General features: G+C 52.1%; 1 protein-coding gene across 1 annotated transcript; it reads left to right on the top strand.

Moving 5' to 3' along the window:
• Window positions 1-2,651: 2,651 nt before the first annotated feature.
• Window positions 2,652-19,934, top strand: KCNK18 (potassium two pore domain channel subfamily K member 18; the record flags this gene model as incomplete). Its single annotated transcript, XM_082424982.1, is given in 6 exon segments — window positions 2,652-2,732; window positions 3,610-3,951; window positions 6,230-6,377; window positions 15,877-16,020; window positions 16,023-16,261; window positions 16,263-19,934. Coding segments are annotated over 6 exon segments (1,359 nt in total). The 3' UTR covers window positions 16,668-19,934.
• Between the last annotated feature and the right edge of the window lie 4,615 nt (window positions 19,935-24,549).

The raw sequence follows: 24,549 nt of genomic DNA, 5'->3' as shown, positions 1-24,549 counted from the left end.
ATTTCCATCTCACTGGCTCAAAAGGAAAGTGATTTTATTTTACCTGCATCTTATGCACCTGTGTTCTCTGCAAAAAAGCCACTTGTTTAGAAGGGGAAAAATCCTTGCTATTATTTCCATCAACCCTTAGCCCCACCTCCAGAACTAGAAAATTTGACCTCAGTCCAATCTATTACCATGGATATGCTCTCATCTGTCTATTATTCATCTCTTCCTTTGATATATTTTTTTAATTAATTAATTAATTTTTATTTTTGGCTGCGTTTGGTGTTTGTTCCTGCGCACAGGCTTTTCTCTAGTTGCGGCAAGCGGGGGCTACTCTTTGTTGTGGCAAGCAGGCTTCTCATTGCGGTGGCTTCTCTTGTTGCGGAGCATGGGCTCTAGGTGTGCGGCCTTCAGTAGTTGTGGCACACGGGCTCAGTAGTTATGGCTTGCAGTCTCTAGAGCGCAGGCTCAGTAGTTGTGGCGCATGGGCTCAGTTGCTCTGCGGCATGTGGGATCTTCCCGGACCAGGGCTCGAACCTGTGTCCCCTGCAATGGCAGGCAGATTCTTAACCACTGCACCACCAGGGAAGTCCCCTTTGTTGTATTTTGAATTCTTCTCTTTCATGAGGGCTGCTGGGGCCCCACTCGAGCTCACAGCATCCCTCTTTCTTCCGACTCCGTAAGCCACATAGTGTTTGCATCTCACTTTGTCATTCATCCCTCACTATATTTAAGTGCATAAACCCATGTATCTACATCCTCTCCTTTGATGGACATTGGGATTTTAATTGCCCTCACGTACTCTAGTCTCTAGCCGACCCTCAGGAATGGCTTCTTGTCTGGTCCATCTGATGCCTCATTAAGAGAGAGATTTAGGCTTCAGGAAGAGGACTGTAGCTACCCTGTCTCACTTCCTTCCTAGGAGAAGGGTCTGGATAACCTATGGGACTGTAGGAAAATTTCTCCTTTCTAAAGACAAAAGAAACTCAGATCACTTCAAAGGCGTTTCATGTAGTGGAGAGTGGTGGCTGGATTTCATGGCCCTGACTTTATCCACAAGAGTCCCCTTCTCTTGTGGGTTCTTACGCATTCCTGCTGCCACCATCACATTGGCCGAAATGTGGTGAAAAGACTCTTGCACACACACATTGAGTGACATGCAGCTAGATAATCTGGCCAATGAGCTGGAGCTCACTTACTGTCAGTTTGTGGCCCATCACAGGGTCCTTCTCTTCCCAGCAATCAGTCTACCTCCAGAAGGTGCATTACATCATGATGCCTATCATCAAGGGTGATGAGTACACAGGTTCTGTTATTCTCTAGACTATTCTAGATGTTGAAATATGTCTTCTAAAAAGACTTAAAAAGAGGAGTACAAACACACTTTCTGACCTCTACCATCTAATACTTTCATCCATTAACATTGCCCCTAAACACATTAAATAGCACTCAGAATGCATTACATAACAAATAACAAATGACTTATGCATTGTTATCTTACAATGTTGATTCTTGACTTGGGTAAAGAATAATGGGCACACGCTAAGGTGTTGTTCAAAAGCAATGGCCAGGAGAGACAGACAGGAGACATACTGTGTTCACGGAGTGGAGGGCTCAACATGGTAAGAGGTCAAGTCTCCCCACATTGATCTATGGGTTTAATGCAATTCCTATAAAAATCCCAGTAAGGTTTTATGTAGACATAGATAAGATTATTTAAAAACATATAGAAAGGCCTTTTGTTTAGAAGTATAGTTGATTTACAATGTTGTGTTAGTTTCAGCAAAGTGATTCAGTTATATATATATATATACATATATATGTGTATATATATTTATATATGCTCTTTTTCAGATTCTTTTCCCTTATAGATTATTACAAGATATTGAGTATAGTTCCCTGTGCTATACAGTAGGTCCTTAAAGTAGCTAAAACAATCTTGAAAAAGAAGAATAAAGTAGGAGGAATCACTATACCCCATATTAAGGCTTTCACACAATGGGAGCAGGGAGGAATATGGGTGGCAATCAGGTGACCCAATGGACAAACACAAGCAAGTCCAACCTGGAAAGGCTGTGGTTACCAAGATCTCAGACCCTTCAGGAATGAGAATTTGGGTCATGCCATTGGGAAATCCACTGAAAGCAGTAAAAGAGGTGGCAGAGGGCAAGGAGAATTTAGAATGAATAGTGAAGTAAGGAGACAATGAAAATCAGTTGCCGTCCTGAGTTCAACTGCAGTGGAGGCCGTGCTTTGTCCTACTAACCTCCCTTTCTAAGTTTGCCTTCAGGGGATCAATGCAACTTCCTAATAACCATCCAAACTTATCCTTATATTTATCATTCCTCTCGTATGTTTTAAATGCCTGAATTGTTGCACCTGCACACCATCCCAGCTCACCATTGCCAAAAGTGTAACAACTGGATGGCCACCTTGAGCCAAGAGCTGCCTGCACGCCATCTCCTTACCAGTGGGTACTGAGCGACCCAGCGCTGAAACCCCATTTAAGAGCCTGCTCTCTCAGGTCACTCCTGTTGCCCACTAGCGCAGGTTGGATCCTCTGCGAAGCAGACACAGATAGAGTAAGGCATCCAAAAGCTCTATTTATTGGGAAGTAAAGGCGAAGGGAGGAAACAGGATGGGACAAGGGGAGCCTTCATATCACGATGCAGGCCTGGCAAAATCTCTGGCAGACCAACAGAGAGCGAAGATTTCATGTTGGAGGAGTCCGGCAGGCGGCAGAAATGGTTAAGCTCTTGTACCCCACCTTGCTCAGCCATTGGACAAGGCCTTCCCGGAGAACAGGGCCTGAAAGCTGAAGCAAACCCCGAAAGAACGAATAGCTGGAGGCTGTCTGGAACCATGCTCTTCGAAGCTGCATGGAGGAACCTTTCATGAAGGGGGATCTAAACCCCCACACATCTCCACATCCACCATGTGGGGCACTTTTTTTCCCCTAGTGTCAGAGGCAAGGCACAGGGGAGCAGGTCCCATTGTACGTTCACTTTTCAGGTCCCTGCTTACGTCATGTCTGCTAACACCTGATTGGCTGGAGCAAGTCACGTGGCTTAGTCCAAGGCTAAGAAGGAAGTATGCTCTGCCCACCTTGAGGCCAAGGCAAGTCTGGGTATGCTAGAGGGGAATGAAGAATTGGGACCAATAATTAGATCCACACAGAATGAAGGCCATTTGTAAACTGTGGAGCTCTGGCCGCACTAATTACTATTATTTCTACCTGTCCAAGAGTCAGGGTACCACAGACAACCCCCAGGAAGGATGATCACTTGACTAAAAGCCAAAAGTCACATTTGGTACCTGGAGTCAAAAGCGCAACTTTGGGATGGGAAAGACCAAAGCACAAAGCAACCACCACGCATTCCTCCCAAAGCCCCTGAAGGTTAGCTCTCGGGCTGGCCAGGCTGCTGGGAGCGCACCTGCCTGGTGGATCAATAGTAATTTGAGACACTAGGGGGCGCGCTATCTGAGAAACTCTCAGGAAGTGAACGCGCAAGGAGTGCCGCCTGCTTCTCAAGTCCTTGGGGGAAGCGCTGGCACCATCCACTTAGCGCTGGAGCCGGGTCATTCTCGGGGCACTCCCCCTCCTCCTCCTGGCGGGACCTCTAGGCTCCTCCCTCTTCCAGCAGCTCCTGTCCTGCCCACTCCTGGGAGGATGGAGGCTGCGGGGCGCCTCAAGATAGGAGGTGCTGCTGGGAGGCCCTGAAGAAAATCTTCCCTCGCCTCTGCTTCCACTGCTCCCTGGTGACGTACGCGCTGGTGGGTGCCGCGCTCCTCTCAGCCACTGAGGGCAGCCAGGACCTGGGGGCAGATGACCCGGAGTTTGAGGAGTTCCTGGAGAAGCTCTGTGACATCTTGAAATGCAACAGAACAGGTAGGTGGCGTACCTGGGCAGGGCGGGCCTTTTCTCTCTGGGTAGAGGCAGGCCCCAGAGAGCAGAGAACTGCCTTGTAGGAAGCTGAGTCTGGGAGCCCTCTGCTTGCATCCTGCCCATTCCTGGGCAACCTTAGGCAAGGGACTTCTCTCTGGGCCTCAGTTTTCCCCTCTGTAAAATGGGGGTGGGAATAATGGACGGCCTCTCAGGGTTGATGTAAAGAACGTAGGAAAAGTGCTGAGCACCCAGCGGGCGCTCCCTTCCCTTTGCCTCAGCTCCCAGCCCCACCCAGGCCGGCAGACTCTGAGGAGGATGGACTGCTGGAGATTTGATGAGGTGGGGTGGGGTGGATGGGTGACCAGATCTGGAGCCGTGGGTTCCTAGGCTGGTCCTCAGAACTGCCTGCCCCACCCCATGATTCAGTTTACAAGGACTGGAATTCAAGGAACAATCCAAATTGGGCTTGGACTGCCAAGATAGTAGCCTGCCCCCTGCTCTCCTACTTCTTGTTTCAAGTGGCCTTTTTCTGTGGTCGGACTCAGGGGAGAAGGGAGGTGTTGTGAGAAGAACTTGGGTCCTGGCTTCAGTCCCAGTTGCTCTCCCAGCTTGCTGTGTGATCTGGGGCAGATTGCCCTCCCTGGGTCTCAGTCTGCCAGGGAGAAGAAGGCCCACAATCTCAGGCCCGCCAATCACAGGGACCCTGTGGGAAGCAGATGAGGTAATGGACATGAAGCCTCTTGGAAGGCACAAGGCACTTTATATATGTCCTTATTGCTTTTCATTCGTATTTGTCACTTATTTCCACACTGTCCCCTAAAGCTTGGAAAGATGCATTCAACAGAGCAAGATAAAATAATAGAGCGTAAATAAAAGACAAAGGAAAAACAGACTCTAAAGTTCAAGGGAAGAACAGGGTCCCATGGTATGACAGGTCCTCAGCCAGGCTGGTAATGACCCCTCCACCCTCTGGGAGGTCCTTTCAGCAGGGGCGGACCAGAGGCTGATCACAGGTGGCAGAGTCTCCTCTCCATAGAGGGTCCTACTCCTTCTCTCTGCATCTGTGCCAGACAGACACAGCCTACTCAGATGACCCAGGAGATGCCGTCTGCCATCAGACACTCTGAGCCATCACTGGGTCCAGACTGTCAACATGTTCAGGGCTTTCCAAACCTGGCCACGCATCAGAATCATCCAAGGAGCTGGTCTAAAATACACATCCCCAGGCTCTTCCCCAAACCCACTTAATCAGGATCTCCAGGACCGGGCTGGGAATCTTATTTTTAAAAAGTTTCCTGGGTGATTCTGATGCACAGAATGGTATAGGAAAACAGAGCTGGTCCATCCGCATTTTGTACTGATTTTCACTGGAGATTAAAATGCTCAGTAAGTGCTGGTTAGTGCAGACCGTGCCAAGTGTTTTTCATGCGCTATCTCACTTGATCCTCACACCCACCCTATGAGGTGGATATGAATTGTCCCCCTTTTACAGATCAGGAAACTGAGACACTGGGAGTTAAACAACTTGCCCAAGGTCACCCACTAGAAAATGGAGCCAGGGATTCAACCCCAGGCATTTAGATTCCAAAGCCACGTCATGCTGCCTCCCCAATGGGGAAACTGAGGCTCAGAAAGAAGCCTCTTGTCCACGGCTACAGGAACTAGTCAGGGTCAGAACTGGGTCTAGATTGCAGGTGTCTGGACTCCCAGGTTGGTGCCCATTCAAACGAGTGGTGACTTCCTGCTGTGCCAGGCTCTGTGACATCTTCTTACAACTGTGCCAGCTGGCAGGTGACTTCTGGGATCCCTAAAACCCACTGGCTGCCAGGCCAAAGGTACCATTTGGACACCTCCCTGAGAAACCAGGGCCCCCAGGCTTGCTTCCGCCACGTCTTCCCAGGCGTCCTCAGCCAGCTGATCCCAGTATGATCACCGCACTCCATCAGGCTTAATGGCTTCCAGGAGTGGATATGGTTTGCAGTCACGCAAGAGCTTGCATTTCATAAAAGCCTTTTTCTTTCAGTTCTCAAACCCGGTGAAAGAGACAGAGCAGAAGTTAGTAGGCCCCTTTGCAAGGCTCAGAAAGTTCAGAAAGGCCACAGGGCAATTCCATGGCTGAGCTCAGGCCGGACCCCCGTGGGCCTCTCTCTTGGGTGCTCAGCACACAGGGTTACGTGGCCTCCTAACCGCTGCAGGTGCTGGAGCAGTACCTAAACTGCAGAGACACTGAACAAAGGGCTCTGAGATCCTCCTTTTAGTGTTGGTGAGGGCCACAAGGCAGGGGGCGTGGTCCCTGGGGAAGACGCCCCTCCCCCTGGGCGGGACCTGTTTTAAAGGGTATAACCTTCTCTCTCACGCTGGTCATCTCTTTCTGGAGTTGAGGAAGGCAGGAAGCGGGATCTCGCGAAGCTGCTGCAGAAGGTGAAGCCCCAGTGGTTTGGCGGGTCTGCAGACTGGTCCTTCCTGAGCTCACTGATTTTCTGCTGCACATTTATCAGCACAGTGGGTAAGTCCAGGGGCGAGGGCAGGCCTGTGACAGAAAGCTGGGGGTGGGCGCAGGGGAGAGGGGGAGGAGGACCCTCGGTGGGGATGCTGAAGTGTTCAATTCATTTAGTGCAAGAAACAGCTGTGGAGTGCCTACCCTGCGCTCAGGGAGACGGCAGTGAGCAGGGCTGCCACTGGCCCATTTGTGCGAATGAGAAAAGAATACCCTTCCTTCAGGTGGGCACGGCCCCATTCCCCTGGCAAAGGCCCCAGTGAGTGAGGTGTGGGCTGCGTTTCGGCTTCTTCTTGTCTCCCAGTGAGCGCTCTTGTACAAAACACAACCTGCCGGGTACCTGCCTGCCCAGGTTCCTGGACTCGGGGGCAACCAAACATGGTCCGTGTGATGTGCTCAGGGTATCGCGGGAGCACAGCTACCCCAGCCTTCGGGCTGGGGAGTGGGTTTCAGAGTCACCGGCATACTGATGGCAGCTGACTCCAAGGGAATGGAGGAGGGCACGGCGTGGAGGGGGAGGACGGTGTGCCAGAGCAGGACCGGAAGCGCCAACAATAGGGCAGAGGAGGAAGGGGAGCTGCAGCGTTACGGAGAGCTAACAGTTGCCTGCAGGGGCCGTGCTAAGCTGCCTCCTTTAAAGCCCACAGTGAATCAGGTCGGGGAGCCCAAGCCCAGAGAGGTGATGTCAGGGGCCAAGGTCACGCAGTGAGTGGAGCTGGCGCCCACGAGAGCTGTTGACACTCCAGGTCCAGTGCTCTTTCCCCAAACTAGGCTGCCAGCTTTGCAGGTCTGTGGGGTGCTGTGGAGACTCTGCTTACCCCTGCTCGGGGAGCCCCGGGGAGAGCCTCGCTACGCCTGGAAGCAGGGGCCGCTCAGATTCCTGTGTCCCGTTGGAGTGGATGACAGTGCCCAGAAGGGAAGGACCTGGGGAGAGGAAGGAGCTGGCCTCACCCTGTTCCCTGCACTTGCTTTATACGTGTCTCCAGCCTCCACGCAGGGAAAGACTCCTGTGCAAGACACTGTCCCAGCGAAGTCCCTTCCGGAGCCCCGGGCAGAGGGGAGGGTGTGGAGGCAGAGCTGCTTCCCTACAGTGACCACTTGCACGTTTTAAGATGGGCTCTGTGGACCCTCAAAGCCACACATCCTCCTCTCGGTGGCTGCACAAACGGTGGGCTCCTGTGTGACACCGGACATTGGAACTGGGCTGTGGAGATGGCCTTTGCTTCTTCCCTCCCTCCCTCCCTTTCTTCCTTCCTTCTCTCCTTCCTTGCTTCCTTCACAAATACCGAACGCCTATGATTGCAACAGCAGACAGCAGCGGCTGCGCTGGCTAACGCATGTGTATTTAAGGCTCATCAGGCTCCCTTTTAAGTTCTTTGTGATGATTAGCCCATTCAAACCTCGCAACAACCCTGAGGCAGCTGTTGTTGTTATTCCCACTCTCTGAGGCAAGGCAGGTCCACCGTTTTTGCAGGGGGCACAGCTCAGGTCTGTCTGGGTCCAGGCTGTCTGGGTCTTAACCTGAAACCCCACTGCCTCTCCGTGTACATGACTTTTTCTGTGCCTGGCCTGGGGCTGACCTAGCTGGATGCCTCCCCGCCCTGGTGGGCCTCCGAGTCTGATGGCGGCGGGGACAATGGCCAGCTAAGCACACAGACGTGCTTGAGAGGAGAAGCTCGGGCTGTGGAAGTGGATGAAACGGGACGGGGGAGGGTGGTCCTGATTTTTGGGGATGGGAGAGAGGCTTGTCTGAGGAAGTGACCTTTGAGTTGAAGGATCTGTGGAGATTAACCAGGCAAAGAAGGCTGAGAGAGCTTTCCAGCCAGGCAGGAGGCAAAGCTCCGGGGCTTAGTGGCCCCTCTGAGGAAGAGACCACTGAGGCTGGCGGGCTGTGAGAAGCGGGGCTGGTCTTGCACTCAGGCACCGTGTCCCTGGGCCAGCGTCGGAGGACCTTCTAGTAACTAAGGGCCCCAGCTTCCCTCTGCGGCGCGGCAGCAGGGTGGGCCAGGTGCAGGGGCCGAGCCAGGCCTGGCAGGAGCCACCCCTGCTGGCGGTGAGGGGGTCACAGGAGTGGAGGTGGTGGAGCTGCCCTCAGCCACGGGTCAGGGGCTCCTGGGTCAGTGTCCCCACCAGAAGTGTGACTCGTTGCTCAGCCCCTGCCCCTCTTGGGCAGCGAAAGGTACTGGGGCCCCATCTTCATTCAAGAGAGCATCAATTCAAGAGAATACCGATCCCCGGGGGGCCTGAGCTCACGAGGGCCGTGGCTGGGCACTCGTCCCAGGGTCCCCTCACACTCGGGGTAGAGGTGGAGCACGGTGGCCAGCTGCGGACTCTGGAGGCCAGCCACCTTGGGCCAGAGCTGTGTGACCTCCAGTGAGCAATTTAGCCCGTCTGAGCCTTGTTCCCTAATCTATAACTCCTCCCAGACCTGCCTCTGAGGGTCAGCGTGAGGATCAGCTGTGACTGACAGAACACCCAACCCAGCTGGCTTAAACTGCAAGGAAAATGTGTCACCTCCCAAGTAGGAAGTCCAGTGGGGGACAGCTCTCAGGCTGCTTGATGTGCCGCTCAGCTGTGACATTGACTATCAGGTTCTCTCCGTCCTGCTCAGCGGGTCACAAGATGGTCACCAAGGTCCACTTCCCGTCCAGGCATAATTGCATCTCATAGATAGAGAAAAGGCTGGCTGTCATAATCGGCAAGAAACTCTTCCTGGAAGCCTCCCACCCCCCAAGCCAGTCCCTGGCAAGGGGATTGGATTACCAGGATGACTTAGACTGATCGTATCTATCTCTAAATCAGGTGAGAGAGCAGCGGCATTCCAGGGAAAGATGGGGGAATGGCTGCTGGGTGGACGACCTGTGCCTACTGCAACACACTTTCTTAAATGGGCACATATGCCTGTGTCCAAGGGCGCCCCCACGTGGTTTCTTTCAGAACCGGTCTCATTCACCTGAATGTTGATCCAAGCAGGGACAGGTCAGGAGCAGAAAGAATAACAGTAACTTAATAGCTGCACTACTGAGCACTTACCAGCGCCAGGCGTTGTGTCAATGTGCTTTATATGCATGATTTTGTTTAATTCTCATGACAGCCCCACGAGGTAAGTGCTGTGACTGTCCCATTCAGCAGTGACCTTGGGCTCTGGGAGGGAAGTGGTTTCGAGCAGGGTAGAAGCAGGGCACAGCTGGCCGTTTCAGGGACCCCAGAGCTCCAGGGGATGCTTTGAGGAACAACAGTTACAGGGGGTCAGCAAGCGCAAGGAAGAGACTGGAAGCAAACGGGCTTGAGAGTATGGGGTTTCGTTAGGTTTTTTCTCAAGAACAAAAGGGGACTGATCTAAGGCAGCGTTTTTTAGCCTTGGCACTACTGGCATCTTGGACTAGAGGATTCTCTGTGGCGGGGACTGTCCCTTGCATTCATTGTAGGATGTTTGGAAGTATCCCTGGCCTCTACTCACCAGAGGCACCCACCTTTTCCCCTGCTGTCTTCGCGAGTTGCAACAGCCAAAAACGTCTCCAGACATTGCTAAATGTCCCTTGGGGGGCAAAATTGCCCCCTGTTGAGAACCACTGATGTAATGCAATGGTTATTAAAGCGTGGTCCCTGGACCAGTGGCGTGAGCATTACCAGAGAGAACTTGTTAGAGATACAAATTAATTTCCAGACCCCATCCTCGATCTACTGAGTCAGAAACTATGGATGTGGGACCAGTGATCTGTGTTTTAGCCAGTTCTCCAGGTGATTCTGATGCACGTGGATGTTTGAGAAGCACCCTCCTGGGGCAAGTGTTCTCAGGCCAGGCTGCACATCAGATTTACCTGGATATCTTTTACACGCCCCCATGCCTGGACCCCACACCAATCAAGTCAGACTTACTAGGGACAGACCCAGGCATCAGTATTTTTCAGAGCCCTCCAGGTGATTCTAATGGTAGTCCAGGCTGTGAACCACTGACCTAATGGAAATGCATTAGCTTGGTTTATATCCCAAGAAAACGATGCTGCCACTCATGGTACAAGTCCATTAAGACATCAAGCCATCCAGTGATTACAACTGGAAGAGGATTGGGGAAGGTTCTTCGCTGCCCGTAATCAATAATGGTCCTGCTGGTAATACTGCTTCCTGCCCTGCATCTCTGGGTCACCTGAAATGCACCTGGCCTTGATGCTGCAAAAGGGACCCCTGAAAGGTATGAGGTTGGTCAATCCCCAGTCATTCCCAATTGGATCAGCCCCCTTGGATTAGGATGTGTACGGTCTGTTAAATACTCACAGGCTAAGTGGCGTGGACTGACGGAATATCGGCATGCATTATAAGAAATAATATGATTTTCCATTATGCGTTTTAGCATTCAGTAGTTGGGTAGGCAATGCATTTCCTTCATAGGGGCCTGTGCTCTCTGAGACTTACTTCCTTGACGCGTTCTCTGCAATGTGGCGTGTCCTCTGGATTGTAAGCATATTCCAGAGGCAGCCACAGTGACTTTGTTTATAATCCACTAAACCCACCTTTGCCAAGGAGAGCGTGCGTGTGGTGGGAGGTCTTCAGGCGAGGGGTGCCCACAGGCTGTGGGCTGTGCGACTCTGGGCGTGTCACCTGACTTCCCTGTTCCTTGTCCATTAAATGCAGTAACGACGGTGGTTGCCAGCATTAGGGGTTCTGCTATGCGGGGAATTCTGACTCTAAAAGGCACTTTACTCCATAAATCCTGTAAGAAATGTGATATTCTTTTCTTTAAATAAAATAGATCTCACCCTGGGACTCCATCCTGGAGGCTGGGGGGGGGCTTCCACTGGGGAGCCTCTCCTGACTTTCCTAGGGGCGCACGAGAGCTGGGGGCTTCCGGGCAACATCTGGAAAACGGGGTGGCTGCCTGCCCCCGGGCCCTGCTGCCGACACCCCCTAAGGACTGCAAGGCCTGTGACAAGCTCAGGAGCAGGGATACTTGCTGACACCGGGGCCTAGGCTCCGGAGACCCCACGGCCAGGCCTCTCTGAGCTCCTGCCCCGCCACGAGGGGCTCCAGGCTCCCTCCTCTCTTCTCTTCCCTGCTCCGGAGAATCTCTCCTCACCCTCCGCAATCACCCTGGCTACAGCGAGCCACTCCCTGGTGTGCCTGAGGCTGCCATGGTTTTAGCATTTAAGGGTTTACCAGAACATGAGGCTTTCAGTCCTGGGCACATTGGGCCGTTGGTCATCCTCTCCAGGGCCCCCCTCTGTCCCCAACCCCCTCCCTCTCCCTGAGACCCCAACCCCCCCCATCTCCTCCGTGGTTCTGGGCTTTCACCGAAGCCTGGACACGATGCTGTCCTGAGGTCACTTCTGCAGCCTCCTCTCCCTGAGGGGAGGGCTGAGCTGCTGGAGACCTGCAGGGAACGGGGAAGGGAAAGAGGCAACAGACACCCTGCGCGCCCCCTCAGTAAGTCCAGCCCTGCGGAACGGGAGGCTTAGCCAGTGCAGGCTCACTCCTGAGCCTGGTGCCCTTGGGTCCTGTTGCACAAGTGGGGAGCTGAGTTCAAGGCTTTGCTTCCCGCTCGATTAGGAGCCCCCAGAGGGCGTGACCTCTGCCTGTTCCTCATTGTATCCCAATCCCACCCACGAAAGCCTGGCATAGCGTAGGTGCTCCATAAATGCAAATCCAGGAGGGATGCCTTTGTTCTAATCTGTTGGTCTGCTCTTACACATCTTGTTACTGACCTCCACCTGTAACTGCATACTCACGAGGGTGGTCTTACACATCTTGTTACTGACCTGCACCTGTAACTGCAAACTCACGAGGGTGGTCTTACACATCTTGTTACTGACCTCCACCTGTAACTGCATACTCACGAGGGTGGTCTTACACATCTTGTTACTGACCTCCACCTGTAACTGCATACTCACGAGGGTGGTCTTACACATCTTGTTACTGACCTCCACCTGTAACTGCAAACTCACGAGGGTGGTCTTACACATCTTGTTACTGACCTCCACCTGTAACTGCAGACTCACGAGGGTGGTCTTACACATCTTGTTACTGACCTGCACCTGTAACTGCATACTCACGAGGGTGGTCTTACACATCTTGTTACTGACCTGCACCTGTAACTGCAAACTCACGAGGGTGGTCTTACACATCTTGTTACTGACCTCCACCTGTAACTGCAGACTCACGAGGGTGGTCTTACACATCTTGTTACTGACCTGCACCTGTAACTGCATACTCACGAGGGTGGTCTTACACATCTTGTTACTGACCTCCACCTGTAACTGCAAACTCACGAGGGTGGTCTTACACATCTTGTTACTGACCTCCACCTGTAACTGCAAACTCACGAGGGTGGTCTTACACATCTTGTTACTGACCTCCACCTGTAACTGCATACTCACAAGGGTGGTCTTACACATCTTGTTACTGACCTGCACCTGTAACTGCATACTCACGAGGGTGGTCTTACACATCTTGTTACTGACCTCCACCTGTAACTGCAAACTCACGAGGGTGGTCTTACACATCTTGTTACTGACCTCCACCTGTAACTGCATACTCACGAGGGTGGTCTTACACATCTTGTTACTGACCTCCACCTGTAACTGCAAACTCACGAGGGTGGTCTTACACATCTTGTTACTGACCTCCACCTGTAACTGCAAACTCACGAGGGTGGTCTTACACATCTTGTTACTGACCTGCACCTGTAACTGCATACTCACGAGGGTGGTCTTACACATCTTGTTACTGACCTCCACCTGTAACTGCATACTCACGAGGGTGGTCTTACACATCTTGTTACTGACCTCCACCTGTAACTGCATACTCACGAGGGTGGTCTTACACATCTTGTTACTGACCTGCACCTGTAACTGCATACTCACGAGGGTGGTCTTACACATCTTGTTACTGACCTCCACCTGTAACTGCATACTCACGAGGGTGGTCTTACACATCTTGTTACTGACCTGCACCTGTAACTGCAAACTCACGAGGGTGGTCTTACACATCTTGTTACTGACCTCCACCTGTAACTGCAAACTCACGAGGGTGGTCTTACACATCTTGTTACTGACCTCCACCTGTAACTGCATACTCACGAGGGTGGTCTTACACATCTTGTTACTGACCTGCACCTGTAACTGCAGACTCACGAGGGTGGTCTTACACATCTTGTTACTGACCTCCACCTGTAACTGCAGACTCACGAGGGTGGTCTTACACATCTTGTTACTGACCTGCACCTGTAACTGCATACTCACGAGGGTGGTCTTACACATCTTGTTACTGACCTCCACCTGTAACTGCATACTCACGAGGGTGGTCTTACACATCTTGTTACTGACCTGCACCTGTAACTGCAGACTCACGAGGGTGGTCTTACACATCTTGTTACTGACCTCCACCTGTAACTGCATACTCACGAGGGTGGTCTTACACATCTTGTTACTGACCTCCACCTGTAACTGCATACTCACGAGGGTGGTCTTACACATCTTGTTACTGACCTCCACCTGTAACTGCATACTCACGAGGGTGGTCTTACACATCTTGTTACTGACCTCCACCTGTAACTGCAAACTCACGAGGGTGGTCTTACACATCTTGTTACTGACCTCCACCTGTAACTGCATACTCACGAGGGTGGTCTTACACATCTTGTTACTGACCTGCACCTGTAACTGCATACTCACGAGGGTGGTCTTACACATCTTGTTACTGACCTCCACCTGTAACTGCATACTCACGAGGGTGGTCTTACACATCTTGTTACTGACCTGCACCTGTAACTGCAAACTCACGAGGGTGGTTATTCGATTCGTATCTGCTGTGCTCACGACTGTGTCCCAGTGCATGCAGTAAGCACGCACGTGCACAAACAATAGGAGCGCACAGAGAGTTCACCACCCCTGCCGTCAAATGGTACCTCATGGACGCAGTCAGGGTGGCGTGGAGTGCCCTGGGAGGGGTGCACAGTGATGGGACCTGGTGAGGGCCACAGCCCTCTTCCAGAACCCTGAGGAAGATGGGCAGCCTGATCCCGTGCGTATGCCTGGAGGGCGGAGGCTGAGGCCAGCGTTTGCACAGGAAGCTGCAGCCCTGGAGGAGGTTGGGGTTGAGCCAGCCTGGGAATTGCCTTCCAATTAATTTACATAATTAGGCTGGGTTTTTCTGTATTAGTCATCCTTTATGACACCAAAAATTAAACATAGGCATTAAATACGGAAACTTCTCCCTCTTTGTTGAAGGCAGTGAGCTTGCCCACTCCAGGAGATCCAACGACTTGCGCCGTGGGGTTCGACATCCCTCTGATCCCGCCCTCTCTAGACACGAGGGGGTGGGGGGCTGGGGTGATGGAAGGAGGGGGCTCCTGAAGAGCATGGAGGCTTCATCCTCTCTTTGCTTGACAATCCTGTTCTTGATGGTTGGAGGGTCCCACCCCCTCGGTGCTCCTGACCCAGCGGAGGGAGCTGGCTTGGGAACTGGATGGCCCTGGGGGTTTGACCCCCAGCTCCACACTTTATCACACGTATGCTCTTGACTAAGTCCCTTCACTTCTCTGAGCCTCAGTTTCCCCATCTGTAATGGTGATAATACCTACCGATGAAGGCTGGTTAATACCCAGCTCACAGTAAATGCTCAAAAAAAACAGCTATTAGAATGAGGACACCAACCTCCCGGAAACGACACGCTCACTGTGTGCGAGGTGCTGGTCTCTTGCCATCCTTCCAGCTGGTCAATAGACAAAGCAGGTATTGTCATCCCCCTTTTACAGGTAAGACACCTGAAAATGTGAGCAGTCACGTAACTTTCCAGTAAATGGCAGAGCTGGAGTTGGAGACGAGGTGGGTAAGATTCTAGATGCTGGGGTCCTCAACGTTTCACTCTGGCTTATGAACACGTCTGACCCACCGAGTCACAAATGGCTCCGAGGGCAGCCATTGTATTTTAGTCACTGTCCTGCTTTCCGCCGTCCCAAACACCGTGCTGTACACACTGTACTGCTGTACACGCCACTGGCACATAGTAATTGCCTATTATATAGAAACAAACACAGAGGCCCAGACACCCCAGGAAGGACAAGGGTGGCTTCGTAAAAACCGGCACCTTCATGGAGGATGATGGAGGTGAGGGTTGTGTTTGCAAAGCCCACATGTCCTGTCACCTGTGCTCTTCCTAGCCCTCCAGCTGAGCTGGGCCCATCCTCCTTCAGGTGCTCAGAAATGGGAAAATGCAAGGCAGTCAGCTCCTCCCAAACACGGGGTTGTCTCCTGCCAAGGACATTGCGGGTCCAAGATCTGGACATGAGTCGTCCCTCATCCTAAAGAGAAGCTGGGTTTCACCTCCTGCTCCCCCAGCAAAGCAGACCTAATGTCAGACAAGTGGATGAAAGTTTTAAGATGAATATTTTTAAACATGTTATGTAAGATGTCATATGCCAGGGAAAGGAAATGGCAGAAGGTCTCTTTAAAGCTTTTTGAGCAGGGGAGGGGGAAGAGCAGCCGGCAGTCCCGGGCTCTGCCCTCTTTTTCAGGTTGCGGCAACACCTACCCTGTCACCAGGCTCGGCAAGTACCTGTGCATGCTCTGTGCTCTCTTGGGCATCCCCCTGATGCTCCTGGTCCTCACAGACACAGGCAACATCCTGGCAACCATCTTAGCCATGTCCTACAACCAATTCCAAAACTCCCTTTCCTCCCCCCTCCCCTTCCCAAGTGGCGCTCCGGACCCCCCTGCGAAAGAAGACCTGACACCAATCCCGTAGACGAAGCCATCCCGAAGATTGCCATCAACGACCCAGAGCTCCTGGGCCCCAAACCTGCCCCCTCAATCCCAAGCAGCAACATGGAGCTGTGCGAGAGACTTCTAGCACAAGAGAAAGGGATCACACTGCAGGTGCCCCCTCAGGCCATGGAGAGGGAGCTCTTCGCGTCCTGAGCTGGTGTCCGGGAGACTCTCGTACTCCATCATCAACAACCTGGATGAGGCGGGGCTGCAGGTGAAGAGGCTGGACATTCCCCTCCCCATCATCGCCCTCGTGGTCTTCGCCTACGTTTCCTGTGCAGCTGCCATCCTCCCCATCTGGGAGAAGCAGCTGAACTTCGAAAATGCCTTCTATCTCTGCTTTGTCACGCTGACCACCATTGGGTTTGGGGACATTGTTTTAGAACACCCTCACTTCTTCTTCTTCTCCATTTATATCATCGTTGGGATGGAGATTGTGTGCATGTCTTTCAAGTTGGTGCAAAACAGGATGATTCACATCTACAAAAATGTCATGCTGTTCTTTGCAAATGGGAAGTGTTACAATCCTTTTAAAAAGTGAAGTCTCCATCGACTCTCCTGTGATGATGCCGGCCCAGCTGGCTGTCTTGTTTTTTGGGACAGTGTAGTTAGAGCTGGTGGCTCTGCAGCCTGTCACCTGAGGCCTCAGAGTCACACCCTGCATGACAGCTGATTTCAGTCTCGAGGCCCTGCAGAAATGTGGCCAATGCCCTTCCTATCAGGACATTAGACAAAAACTGTCACCATCCTCCAAAGTTCAATTAGTTGCCCTGTCTTCATTTTTCAAAAGCCCCACCTAATGTAGATGAAACCACCTTACAGATGTCACTGGATTTCTTGCAACATGAGAAAAAATTTACCTTTTGTTTTTGCAATTTGTACTTTCAGCTAAATTAAAATCTTCCTGAGCTGCTCCCCATTTACCCTTGATGAAACAGAGCTAGTCTGAGCCACCTCTTTTTTTGAATGACTGCATGAATGGGATCAGCGCAATCCCAGCCCTTGTAAAATACACTGATGGCACTGAGAGGAATTGTCACCTGTGTTCACAGGGGCCTGGGATAGTTCCTGATTGCCAGATTCGGTGTAGCCCAGTGTTCTCACCAAGCAGCACATGATCGCACCTCCTGAATGAGTTGGCATGTGAAAGTGTTGATGCTTATGTGAGTGGATGGGTACGTGTAAGGGCTGGCACTCATTGGTGGCTGTACTCGTGACCTGTTCATGAATGAGTTGGCATGTGAATGGGGCATCTGCGTGGCAGATGCTGTAAGTGCCCCACCCATATGGCCTGGTATTCCAGTTCCCTTTGCCTGAGGACTTTCTCTGGCCACTAAAGCATAGGCATGCGCAGGGCAGGCTAGAAGTGCCAAGGAATGAACGCTCCTGGGAGCGGCCCTGAACCAGTGACCGACGGGAGTGGGTGGATGTATGGCCCCAGCTTCTTGTGCCACGTTCAACACCGTCTCCCCCAGGGGGATCAAGCCTCACTTGCCCACTTGCACCCTGTACGGCTTCCTTCATTTCTCTGTCTCCTGTCTCCCCTCCTCTTGAGATCACCCCCAGATAACCCACTTGCACACAAAGCTTTGTCTCAGAGTCACTGCTGGGGACCCCAGCCTGGGAGAGGATGTTCCAAACTGGTGTATGAACTGGTTGGCCCACGCATGTAGTACTACAAGCGTCGCACTGTTTCCCTAGTCAGTTATTAGAAATGTCTTATTTGAGAGAATCAAAGTTTCTTGAATGCTTCTTTGAGAGAATCTTGGAAAAATCAGCTTGTGTCCTGTGATTGGCCAAATTAGTCAGCTCTTGGGTAAATGGTGAATTTTGCTCCAGGGTATAGAACTAAAATTGCAAAAACCAATGAAAAGTGCCAGGAGGTTCCAGTTTGAAAAGAAAGGAAGTCTGCAATCCGAGGGGGCTGCAGCCCTTCCTTTCTGGATCTTTCCTCCTCTTCCCCAAACCTATTAGGTTTTTTTGCCCCTTCAGCTCTTTAAGACCTACCTCAGGAAATGGAATTGACACGGTGTGAACAAGAACCACTGAAAGACATGGGATTTCAGGCAGCAGCCACTGGGACTAGGGTCTCTGTGGAGTTTCTTGACATCCCTGAAGTCACAGTTGCCCAGTTTCTGTGCAGCAAAGCCCCTCAAACCCAAAGGTAATCAAGACTGGCCGCTCAAGTGAGAGCACAGGATCAGATTCAAAGTTCAGTTTGGCAAACGTTCATTGAGCGCTTGCTGTTTTCCAGGCTCAAAGAGGATTCCAAAAATAGGCGTATCCTCAGAAACATGGAGGTAATAGCAGGTGATATTCAATCTCTCAGCCCCTCCCTTCCTAAGGCAGTAGAGAGTCCTGTTCAAATGCAAACATGGAGTTTGTCAGGGACACATATTATGTAAATAGAAGGTCACTATCATTTGCTTACTTCATTTGCTACTGGGTATTCTTCTGTGGTTCTGAGGAAATGGCCCAGCATGCCTTCCTGCTCCTCATTTCTTACATCTCTGCCCTACACACCCCATATTCCATCTAGCTCGAGCTTTTTATTCCCATACCCCTGGGCAGGAATGTAAACTCATTCCTCCAAGCCTTTGCTTGGTGGTTCTCAACTTCGCCTGTACACTGACACCTGGGGGCTTCAAAGAATTCATGTGTCTCCCCATCTCTCTCCCCCTGAGATTCAGAAGTCATTGGTCGGGGGTGCCACCTGAGCCATTTAAAAGGTCCCCGATCGACCCCAGTGTGTGGTCAGAGTTGAGAACTTTGCTCTAGCTGCTCTCTCAGCCTGAATGCCCTTCTCCCTTGTAGGACTGATCAAGCCTTAAGTTCATGCCTCAGCACACATGTCCCCTCCTCTGGGTAGTGTCCCTTGACTCCTGGTCTCCCCTATGCACCCACTGCATCCACTGTCACCCCTTCCTCTGTTATAGGATTTTAACTAGGGCCTCTCCAAACTCAGAGCTGCCCGAATGAAATGATTGTCTTTTTCACCATCATTGTTCTCTCTTTTAAGCCTCCCATCCGTACTCCGCAGTGCCTGCCACACACGGGAGAACTCTGGGCAGAACTTAGGTGCACAAATGCCAAGGAGGGCGGCCACCACTTCACCGCACACCGGCCACATCCGGACCCCAAGCTGGGTCCTTTCCCAAGTGGCCACCAGGTGGGCGTTGCCAGACCGCGCGGGCCCCGCGCTCCGAGGCCAGCAGGTGGCGCATCCGTAGCCCGGGCCCTCGGAGGAAGGGGCCCCTGGGCGCCGGGAGAAGGGCACCTCGGACGGCTGTCCCGCATCTCTCAAATCACATGTCCTGCCAAGCTCCTGTGAGTGCCTGAAATGTTACCACGTGGGTCTCAGCCACTTGACAGGTGGCGTCCTGTCAGTAATTCTGCCATTAGCTCCCTTTCACCCTGGATGCTTCTCAGATCCACCAGCCTCATTAGAGAGAGCAGGGCCTTCCGGACCTTATGGAGCTTGCAAGAAAGACACCTGGAAGTTTCTACAATGTGCCGATGCCCTGTCCCACCTGAAATCTGCTGGGTGGGAGGCCCTGGGAGTGATGCCCAAGAATGGCTGCTGTCGGGGCCTGTGGTTCACTTTCTGTCTCTCAGCTGCGGAGGGGGATTCTCACTGAGAAGCACCGTCCTAAGTGGGAGGGTGGAGAGGCCCAGGGCCAGGCATGCTCTGACCGGAAGGGGCTTGGGGAGGCCTAGTGCTTCCTGGGAGGACTGCTGGGGACAGAGGGACTAGGAGACAGAAGACCTGGCCGGAGTGCCAGTCCTGGCTGTGACCCTGCTTCTGGGTCTCTCCAGAGAGGAGAGGATGGGCCTGGGCAGCCCCTGTGGTCCTGCTGACCCGCACGCCCGCCCCCCTCCCCCCCGCCCCCCATGCCCACCCCCCAGCCAGGGTTTGAGTAGCTGCTGCTTTGATGGGTGGGAAGTAGGATTGATTGCCTAGGAGACTGGCTCGTAGGCTGCTGGATGCATTGCTCTGACCTTGGCCTCAGCTTGGGAGGGTGCCTAGCAGATGGGAAGAAGCTTTAATGAGCAACTAATATGTGCCAGGCTCTCTGCCATGTTACACATTTAAACCTTTTAGCTATATTTGAGAGGTGCATGGTGAAATGGCCCTGGCATGGTGTTGGCGTGTAGTAGGTACTCGGTATACATCCGTGGTGTGAGTAAATCCCTATGACTAATCTACAGAGAAGGTAAATATTGGTGCTTGGATCAGAGCCTTTGCCCCTGAACACTTGTGCCAGACCACTGGGGTGGGCTCTGCTCAGAACTGCCGGAACCTTCCCTAACACTGTCCCCTCCGCAGTTGGGGTTGATCTGGGAGAGGCAGCAGTGAGTGGTGGCGTGAAGTGAGATCTTAATTCCCTGCCCAGGAATTGAACCTGGGGAGCCTGGATGAAAACTAGGAATCTTAGCCACCACACCCTCTGGCTCTTGCCCCCAGTGAAAAATGCCTTTCTCACAGAGGCAGAACTGTAAAAACAGGTACAATGTTTATTATTAGAGACACAGCAAAACAGCAAGTGGGAGAGCACACAGAGAAACAGTTTGTTTAGTTAAGACAGAAGCAGGGCAGAGATGCACACCCGGAGAGCAAGGGTGTGGGTGTCCCCCCTAATGAGGAGGAGCGCAGTGAAGAGGTGGTTAAGTCACTTATACAGGGCAGTTCTTCCGGGTCTCTGTTTACCTCTGGCCAATTATCTGGTTTCTTTTTCCGCACCTGCCCTGCCCTAGGACCCTCCCCAACACGAGTGCGCAACATTTTTCCAAGATGGATTACAGCCCAGAGGCCTATGGGACGGCCTTGGCATCACCTATTATGGGGTGGCGCCCCCTCCTTTTTGACCCCCAAGGAGCCTTTCTGCACATGTGCAATGTCTCCCTTGCCCCAAGGATGGGAAGTGTATGACCTCTTGATCTTTTAACAGGGTTTAGTCCCACTCTTGTCCCTGCCATAAAAATGTCCAGTGTCCGGTTATTTACCCTATTTCTGTTACTGGTTTTTATATTGAGGTGCAGATCTCAAAATATAGACATGAGTCCGGTCATAAATATGTAGTCCGTTTGTCTCTTGCTTCAGGAAATGTAAACAGTAATTTTACTTACTGTTTACTTACTGGTAATGAATGTCCAGCCTGGAGCCCATCTTCTTCTCACCCCAGGAGGTGTGAACAGGAGGCCAGTTGTAAATGTCTAGCCTGGAGCCCATCTATCTCCTGCCTCAGGGTGGACCAGGCCAAGCCCCAGAAGGTGGTGCTTGAAACAAAGGATCAGAGACTTGCACTGGCTCTGATCAAGGTCAGTGTGTCAAAGGCAGAGGTGATTCACGGGAAACTGACGAAGCTTACGCTCAGGGTCCTTGCTTGGCTCCGCCCTGACAGTGTGGTCATGCAGTTGTATATTTTTGTATTTGTTGGCATTTTAATTTGTTATTTTTTCTCATTCTATATAAGTATTCATATTCAAACCTAGTTTTGAATGGGCAATTTTGTATTTTTTTCTTAAAGAGGGCCCCTTAAATCGAATAAACATCCACAAACCTGCCCCTGGCTGACAGGTCCTCAACAGGAGGAAATGCTGTCCATCTCCTTCAGCCAGCCTCCTGCTGATCCAGTGTCCTCCCCAGACAGAGGTCCAGCCACTTTGCCATCGGCCACTGGATCCTCTTTGGCCACATCAGCCTGTGCACACACACAGGCACACAGTAAATAACCTTAAGTGGAGCCACAAACTAACAAGAGCTGTGCCCTGATTTCTGCCAGGTGGTAAGACTGCCCACTGTCCAGAGATACCCCCAAAGAAGGTGACTGATAGAATCAAGAGGAAGGTACTCAGATACCAGAAACTTCCCTGGGGGCACCCTCAATGTGCTGACCCGGAAGAGACAGTGCATCCTAGTGGTTAAGGCCTTTGCCTGTGGAGACAGGCAGCTTGGCCAGTCGACATAACAGTAGTACCTACCTCAAAGGGTTGTTGTGAGGATTGAACAAGATAATCCACGTGAAGTGCTGTAGCCCAGTGCCCAGCTTTACAAGCGCCAAAAAAAATCCTAGCTGTCTCCATTACTATGATTAGGAGGCAAAAATTGCCATGTTTCCGCTTTCTCCAGCACCCTTCCCCGACTCCCACTGTGACTGGGGAAAAGGATGCATTTAGTCAGCTTGCAGGACACTCAGTGAGCCCCTGCTGATTCTAGGGTGGTCCCAATCCCGTGGGCCCAGGCAGTATGGGCAGTCCCCAGCCAGGTGGGGCATCTTCAGTGGCTAACACCCCAGCACGCGTGGGGTAGAGGCACTCTTCCTCCTCAGCTCCCCACTCGGTACCCTGAGGTCTCCAGGCATGACTGCATCCTTCTTCCCCAGCCTGCGCTTGTCTCTTTCTCTTGGTTCCCACAACACCACATTGCCTGATGCTTTCTCTCTGATGGCTCATGTTTTTTTGCTGGGCCCTCCTCATTGGGCTCCAGGGCTTACACCTTGGACCCTTCGTTTCTTCCCTGTCTCCGCTCCCTCCCTTCGGTCTCATCCACTCTGATGGATATAAACACCATCTCCAGTCCTGGCTTCTCCCCAGCACTGCAGACTCACGACTGCTTCCCCAGCACCTCTCCCTGGACAAGTCCAGGACAGAGCTCTAACCTCTCCTGGGGCCCTGCTCCGCCCCACCCATCTGGGGAGTGGCAGCCCCAGCCTGCTAGTAGCTCAAGCCACATGCCTGTGCGGCTGTCTTGACTCTGCTTTCTTCTCTCTCCCGCTCTGACTTGAGAGGCATGTGTGCAGCTTTCAAGAAGCTCCCCAGTCTTGAGTGTACCTCCCAGCGATTCTGATGCAGCTGATTTCAGGCGGGGCCTGGCGTTTGTATATTTTAGAAGCTCTCAGGTGACTTTGGCTGCTTCTTCATTCATTTACGCATCACAAGCTTTTGTTCAATAACTGTGTGCCAGACACTGAGGTATAGCTCTTAAGGAGAGCACTTCTGATGCCCAGGCACGTAGCAGGTGCTCACGTGTGTTGAGGTGGAGCTGGTGACCCAGAGCTCCCTCCCTCAACAGAGAAGCAGTAAGAGAGCTGGGTGACAGAGGGGCCAGGCTGAATGGGTACTTGGACTCCCCACCCACTGTAGTCCCTCTGTCTCCCCTGCCATCCCCAGCTTCCTGGAGTTGGGCTGTCAGGGTTGGGCGGGCTGGGCTTCTCGGTTGTTGCCATGGTGACTGACGTGCATCTATCTGTTCAGCAGAGAACTTTGAAGTTGACTTGGATGTGGGATAACAAAGGGCACCTCCATCCTGGATGCAAATTATGGCTTCTTTTCATCCTCCTGGGCTCTTTACTGCTCTGCTTTTGTTCTTGCCATTTAGATCAGAGAATAAAACCCTTTCATATGCTGTAAATTCAAGACATGGGCAATTAAGGGGCCTCTCTGAGGTTCAAGCCTCCCTTTAGTCTCGTGGGAAAGCAATTTCATGTGTAGGAAAACAGATGACCCTGCAGAGACAGTCAGCATTGCTTGTATGTCACTATCCAATGAATATTTACTAAGCATCTACTATGTGCTAGGACTTGGGGTGGGGTTGGGATGCTGGGGATTCAGCGTGGTACAAGACCAACCGGGTCTCTGCTTTCTTAGAGCTTATGGTCAGGACCACATCTCCATGCCTCAGTTTCCCCAGAGTACAAGGGGACTGAAGTAGCCCAGGGCCTTTCATACAGAGTTTTCTGAAACCCAGGCAAAGGTTCCAGTCACTTACGCCTGTTTTGGCCTGAGTAGCTTTGCTTTGCTCCGTTTTATATATTCTGCTTCCCTATAACATTTTGTTTGAAGAAAGACGTCCATAACTTAAAAAAGAGAGAGAGACAGAGAGAGAGTGGGTTAGGAATGAAAACCACCGGCTGAGGATTCGCTAAGGCTCTCTCCAGGTGGAATGTTCTGTGATGTAGATGCTAAGGAGACTGAAGCTTCTCCAGGCTGTTTGGGCACACAGAGACCAGTACACAGAAGGAGGTGCATTTAGGATGTAAACCTGCCTGGGATGACAACATCCTGCCTTCAGTGTGAACAAAGTAAGGAACCTGGTGCGAAGAGAGCAAATCCCATTCTGTTTCCTTCCGAGTAGACCCAGGGCTTCGCTCTTAAGGCACCTGCCTTCTCAGACTCTGGATTCCACCTCGAGGCCCCACCCTTGCCCTCCCCCCTTTCCCTGCCTCCTACTGGCCTCCGCACACTTACCCTGTGACTGAGGCCTGTGTCTGTCCTCTCTGGCTGGCTGGACTGTGCATTCTTAGGGCAGGATGTTTGTTGAAGAAATGTTAGTAGATGAGGTGCTGGGGCCCTGTTGGTGCTACTTATTCTTTGGGCCCTGACCCCACCCTGCGCCTTTCCTGGGGTTGCTCCCGAAATGCAGG

The sequence above is a fragment of the Balaenoptera physalus genome (genome assembly GCF_965194825.1).
Source record: "Balaenoptera physalus genome assembly, chromosome: 14".
Lineage (NCBI taxonomy): Eukaryota > Metazoa > Chordata > Mammalia > Artiodactyla > Balaenopteridae > Balaenoptera > Balaenoptera physalus.
The sequence above is the reverse complement of the archived record's forward strand: the minus strand, read 5'-3'. Positions and strand labels throughout refer to the sequence as shown.